Raw genomic sequence first — 5768 nt, 5'->3', positions numbered from 1 at the left:
TAGGCGTCTGAAAAGAAGATGGCCTCGAGATCTTCTCTAGAAATGTTATTGGAGTTCTCTCAGTGGGTATATTCTCCATATGTTTGTATCATGTCACTATGTCACCTACAGCAAATTTACTTGTTGTATATGTGTGTATACAGTTGTAAATAACAATAAATAAATAATTAAAAAAAGAAAAAAGTATGTTAATAGTCTGGACATTTTGAGTGTTTTATTCAACTTTCCAGTCCGAAACTAGACCTTTTCCGGTTTTTAGCCTTTGACTTGCATGTGAGTTGTTGCTAATTATTTGCCATTATAATTTCTAACTAGCCCTGTTTGCGTTCATTATGTTTTAGTTTGGACATTTTGAGTGTTTATCGACATTACAGTCCTGAACCAGACTTTTCCTGCGTTTTGGTCTTTGACTTGATGTAGTTGTTGCTAATTGGCTCACCAACGTTTGAACTAGTTAATTAAGAACCATCTTCTCTGATTTTTAGGAACGGTTTATATATTCTTCAGGACCCACCTCGTCTCTGACCCATCGGAGTCGTCCAGTAGTATTTTATTTTATATTTGTTAATTTTGTTCATTTCAGTTTATTTTATCTTGAAAAACACTTTTATTTTAATTCATGTTCTTTATTTTATTTTGGTTTTACTTTATGTTTTCAAATGTTAGCTTAGCCAAATAAATATTTATATTCCGAGCCAGCTTGTTTGTTTTTTTTGTTCTTATAAAGCTTTCCTACAAAAAGACATGGTTAATTTGAGGAGGGTTTGACACGGAGAGTTTTGACAAAATTGGAATTCAAAATAAGGACTCTTGTAAAGTCAGTTATTTTAAGTTTATTTATTGCCTTACATTGTAACACACTTGGTTTACTATAGAGTATGACACCTATAACACTTAAGAATTAATTTTAAGCCAAGTGTCCTATAACTGTTACCTGCAACTCCTCCTCCAACGACAATGAAATCGTACTCTTCCCTGACATCAAGCGTAAATGGTTTGGCTCTTCGGCAGGGATCAGATATCCTGCAGTTGGTCCTCAACATAAGATCAACCAAAGACATGAGTACGGTGATGTTGCCCACCGTACCACAGGCGGTAGAGAGGTAGGAGGTATCGCCGAACGCACATGGACAGCTCATTTGATATCCTGGAACTAGGAATGTGTTAATAATTCATTCGTATATCGTAATTTAATAAGACGAAAAATATGTACAATTTTTTTTATTTTTCTGTTGCTATAAACAACCTTATTTTAAGATTTCTTGGGGTGGTAATGACAAGTATAAATTTTACACTTTAAAGAATACAAGAATTTAATAAGAGATAACGAAGCAATCGAGAAAAATCGGCTTTTCCCATTCGAATCAGATGAATCTATTTTTCCTTTTTTCTCCTTCAATATTTTGTATTTATACTTTTTTTATTATTGCTAACAATGGGTGGTGGTTATTATTATTTTTTAATTAATATAATTCATCAATGTCTGCAGCTATAAAAGTATAGGGGGATACGTAAAACAAGAGGAGGAGGAACTGGATGGACTAAAAGTGACGGATGAAGACTGCTTGGGTAACGAGCATTTTGGGAATAAAAAAAGAGATGGGGGTTCTAGTGGGAAAGAAGGAGAGACCAGGGAGAAAATTAACTGAGGAAGAGCGGGAGGAACTGTCCAGAAGGATGGAAGGGTATTGGAGTAGAAGGAAGGCGGAAGGTGTGAGGATGAATCGAAAATGGTGTTCGCGTGGTCCTTGCTAACCGGTTCGTGAAAAAAAAAACAAAGAAAAACATTTAAGTTACTTTAAAGGAAGATGTTTTGAAAATTCGGCTTTTAAGCCCTGTTAAAATATTTTAATGAGGATAAAACATATATAAATATCTGATATTTAAGAGTTCTTAATTTCTCACTGATTCGTGTAAATCGTAACTACTGGTAGGGAGAAAATCTAAAAAATGCCAAAAATCTATTTTATAAAGTGACACTTTATGGTTAGTTAATTTTAGCAAAAAAGTTGCTGTTGCAAGTGTGTAATTTTAATTTTTACGACTTTTCGTTTTTCAGCTAGGCTGTTCATCACGAATTTGCTGATCTTGGTTATTTGGATTCAAGGGACCTCAAAACGTACATTTTGAATGAATGAAAAAATAATTTTATTCTGGAACATATGTCCCCTAAGAATAAATACATGGTTCATATATTAAGATTTTTATCTGGCAAGCATTTACAAATTTTCAGATAGTAAAATGAAATTACATTGGTGTATTGGCTTTACTACTGTTTATAATGTTAATCAATAAATGCCTATTTATTTGATTACAATGATGTGGAGGTTTGGTTATACATTAAGTGGAGGAATAGGTGTTGTTTAAAGGAAAGAATGGATGAGGACTGGCGAATGGAGATGGGAAGAGAATTCCGTAAGAGGTTGCACGTATGACGAAGGATTTGCTAAAGAAGGCGGTTCTATAGGAGGGCATATATAAATCAATCGGTTGGGTCTGGTGTTTAATGAGTGGATGGATGAACGAAGAGTGAGGAGATCTAGGATATAGGTAGGTTTTTTGATTTTAAGAACTTGGAATAGGAAAACACCAAGGAGGTATTGCCTTCGGGAGATTGGATAGAGCCACTTCAACTCGGTACACCAACGGGAGATATGGGAGCGCCTAGGGAACCCAAAGATAAATCTTACAAAACAATTCATGAGTCTCTTCAGTCTTAACTCTAGTCCTGCAGATAGCCCTCCATACACCAAGGGTCCGTAGTCGATACATTTTCATCAATAATTTCGCATGGTCATAACATTTTCACTTTCCATATTAAAAAGATAATTTTAATATTACTACGATAAGATATATTAGCCGAAAAAACAACATATAAATAATTTTAGATACAGAGAAAGAAAAAAATGATAAGTAAAAGGTAGTCAAACAGAAGGGTTTTAAACAAGGGAAGGGTTGGTACATGTTATGCTGGATGTATCCCTTTACCACTAGCCACAAATCCAAGACATGTACAAATGCTTGGTAAACAAAGGAAGCAAGAAACGTCGGAATTCGCATACTTGTTTTTACATTTGAATTTTTTCGGCTATAATATTCGATTTAATCGATTTTTACTGTAAAAAAGAAACGTAAATATCAGCAAAGTAAGTTGTAGATGATAAAAAATCAAATAAATAATATTACATAACATATAAATACGACCTTCGTTCTAGAATTTTTATCAAAAACTTTTTAATTTAACTAGACATATAAAGTCTTCATAAATATATATTCATTCTATGTTAAATCAAAAATAAAATATTGAAGACAATAAAAAAGATTTTAAACAATGTATTTACACCGAATGGATAGAAATTTAATATATACAACCTTAAACAAGAGTTAATTATTAACTTCAAAGTTTGGGAAAATTCTATTATTAATTAAAACACGGAGAGCCCAAATATTCATCAATTGGTAGTTCTAAAGCAATGCCAATTGACATACAAACGTTCGGATTTTTTTTTTCCGATCCCTCTAAAAAAAAAAAAAAAGAAACAATGAATTAGTGAGTGCTTTATTGTGAAAAAGAAAGGAAATAAATCGTGTTGTTCATTACCTTTTACTACCTTTGGTGTTTTAAGGTTGCCTGTAATATTTATTGTTGTTTATGAAATATCCATTATAGATGGTACTATTTTTAAATCCGGAAGTGAGGGGCCTCCTCGTGTTGTGTCGCATAGAAGATATAAAAATAAAAACATTAATTAATAAAGACAATAGATAATGATCAAATAATAAGAAAACAATCAGAAATCGAAAGAAGTGTGGGGGGGGGGAGGGGGTGGGGTGCATCAGAAGATGGAGTTATGAGGTAATGTTGATAGGGTTTTTGGAACCTTTCCTGCCCTGCCACCTCGCAGGAAGGGAGGATGGGGTGATAGACTGGAATACTGGATTGAAGGAAGCAGGGAGACTGTCAAAGAATTTAATGTGTCTCCGTGTGATGTGTTGTTGTACACTTTCTAACTGTAGTTCGTTATGAATGTGCGTCATGTTACATCTTTTCAGAGATGTCCCTTGACATATCTTCTGTAGTGTGCTGTATTGGTATTGTTGTAGTGAATTCAGGGCTGTTCGGTAGAGAAAATGTAGTAGTGGTGCGCCGTGTAGGAGTGATGGTCGTAGCATTACTTTGTAGATGAGTAATTTGAGTCTGTGTGACAGCCCTGGTGAGTAGATGAAGTGTCCAAGTTGGTATAATGTTGATTTGACGATTTGTATTCTGTAACGTACGGATGCAGCACAAGCGCCCTTTGATTTGTGCCCAATAACTGGCACCCGACGGATCGGCCGCAAATCCATATAAGGAGTAAACTGAAAATTATCAAAAAAGATGCCAAGCCCTGGGGTACCTTCAGTCACAAATGCCGTAGAGAGGAGGTTGTACTGACCAGGCTGAGAATAGGTCACACGAGGCTCACCCACTCCTATCTTATTTCAAAAGATCGCCTCCGAACTGCTAGTATTACAACAACAATTTTGGCCAGAGGCTGCCATTTTTTTTTCTTCATCTATATTCTACTAGAAAAATGAGTGAGTAGAGACACCTTGAAGTGCCTACCGGAACAGAAGAGGGGGAGTGGGAGTAAATCTAGGAATGAAGAGAAGAGGATGACCGAGCCAAGGAGGTGTTGAGTAAATCCACACCTATCACCTAACTCATACTATGATCATCAGCGTCATTAAATCATAGACCCATTATTCAAAATCCACTAACCACCCTCTACTTCAACTGTAATTTATGCAATAGATTTTCGTTTCAGTTAATTATGTTTTATTTATCATTATTCCATACAGTCCCCTACAATCAAACAAGCGATTCAAAATTAAGTGCCTGGTATTAGGTTGAAGGCGCACTCCATACAACGGCCTTTTTATAAAAATAGATCACTTAAACGGTAAGAAACAGAATGTACATATTATAAAAATGTACATATATAATACAGAATGTAATTATAAAAAAAATAAACAAAAAAAATCAATGAAAATTTCGTATTTCTTTTAGAGGTAAAAGGTTCTTGTAGAGAATGACCCATTTATTTTAATTTCAAGCCATACCGAGATAAGGATTAGAGTTGGGAAATAAAGATTGGGATTACAGATTAGTATTAAGATTTAGATAATAGTTTTTCTTTGAATATTTTTTTTAATTCTTTTTTTGAATAATGCTTGACCCAAAATAATGTCTTTAATTTGTATTCACTCTATACAACTATTTGTTCTTTCCATACAACTATTTAATTTTTCTATAAAATTATTTATTAACTCCATACAACTATTTGTTCACTCTATATAACTATTTGTTTACTCTATACAACTATTTATCCCCTCTATATTATTATTGGATTGATTATTAAAACAGATTGACTAATATTGATAATTAAATTAAACATTGGCATGACCAGTGTTTCGGATTCTCCTGATCAAATATACCTGATACCTGTTCAGAGCCTTGAAAATACCATTTTTATCGGGAAAATACCCGCCCTTTTTATCCGCTCTTGAGGAATCAGTGACGTAGTTATAACTGCATCTGTACGATTGTAACAGTCATGATTGGACTGTAGCACTGGGTCTGGCCTGATAGTTAATAGTACAAGTAATTTCAGTGGACTAACAGTTTCGTTGACAACCATGGACGTACCCAGAGGGGGGTGCAGGGGGGGGCAGCTGCCCCCCTTAAAATTGAAAAAAAATATTAATTTAATAAAATTTTGTTTTTA

At 34.3% G+C, this 5768-nt stretch overlaps 1 protein-coding gene across 1 annotated transcript in view; it reads right to left on the bottom strand.

Annotated features, from left to right (window-relative positions):
• Positions 1–5768, bottom strand: part of LOC106681440 (glucose dehydrogenase [FAD, quinone]-like) — a 13762-nt gene that overhangs the window by 5202 nt on the left and 2792 nt on the right. The window contains exon 2 of the mRNA XM_067048944.1: positions 935–1147. Within this exon, the coding sequence (XP_066905045.1) occupies positions 935–1139 (205 nt within the window). The 5' untranslated portion in view covers positions 1140–1147. The remainder of the gene's footprint in view (positions 1–934; positions 1148–5768) is intronic.

The sequence above is a fragment of the Halyomorpha halys genome, unplaced genomic scaffold (genome assembly GCF_000696795.3).
Source record: "Halyomorpha halys isolate HHAL.00 unplaced genomic scaffold, Hhal_1.1 Scaffold338.1, whole genome shotgun sequence".
Taxonomy (NCBI): domain Eukaryota; kingdom Metazoa; phylum Arthropoda; class Insecta; order Hemiptera; family Pentatomidae; genus Halyomorpha; species Halyomorpha halys.
Note: the sequence above shows the minus strand (reverse complement) of the source record. Positions and strands in the feature narration are given on the sequence as shown.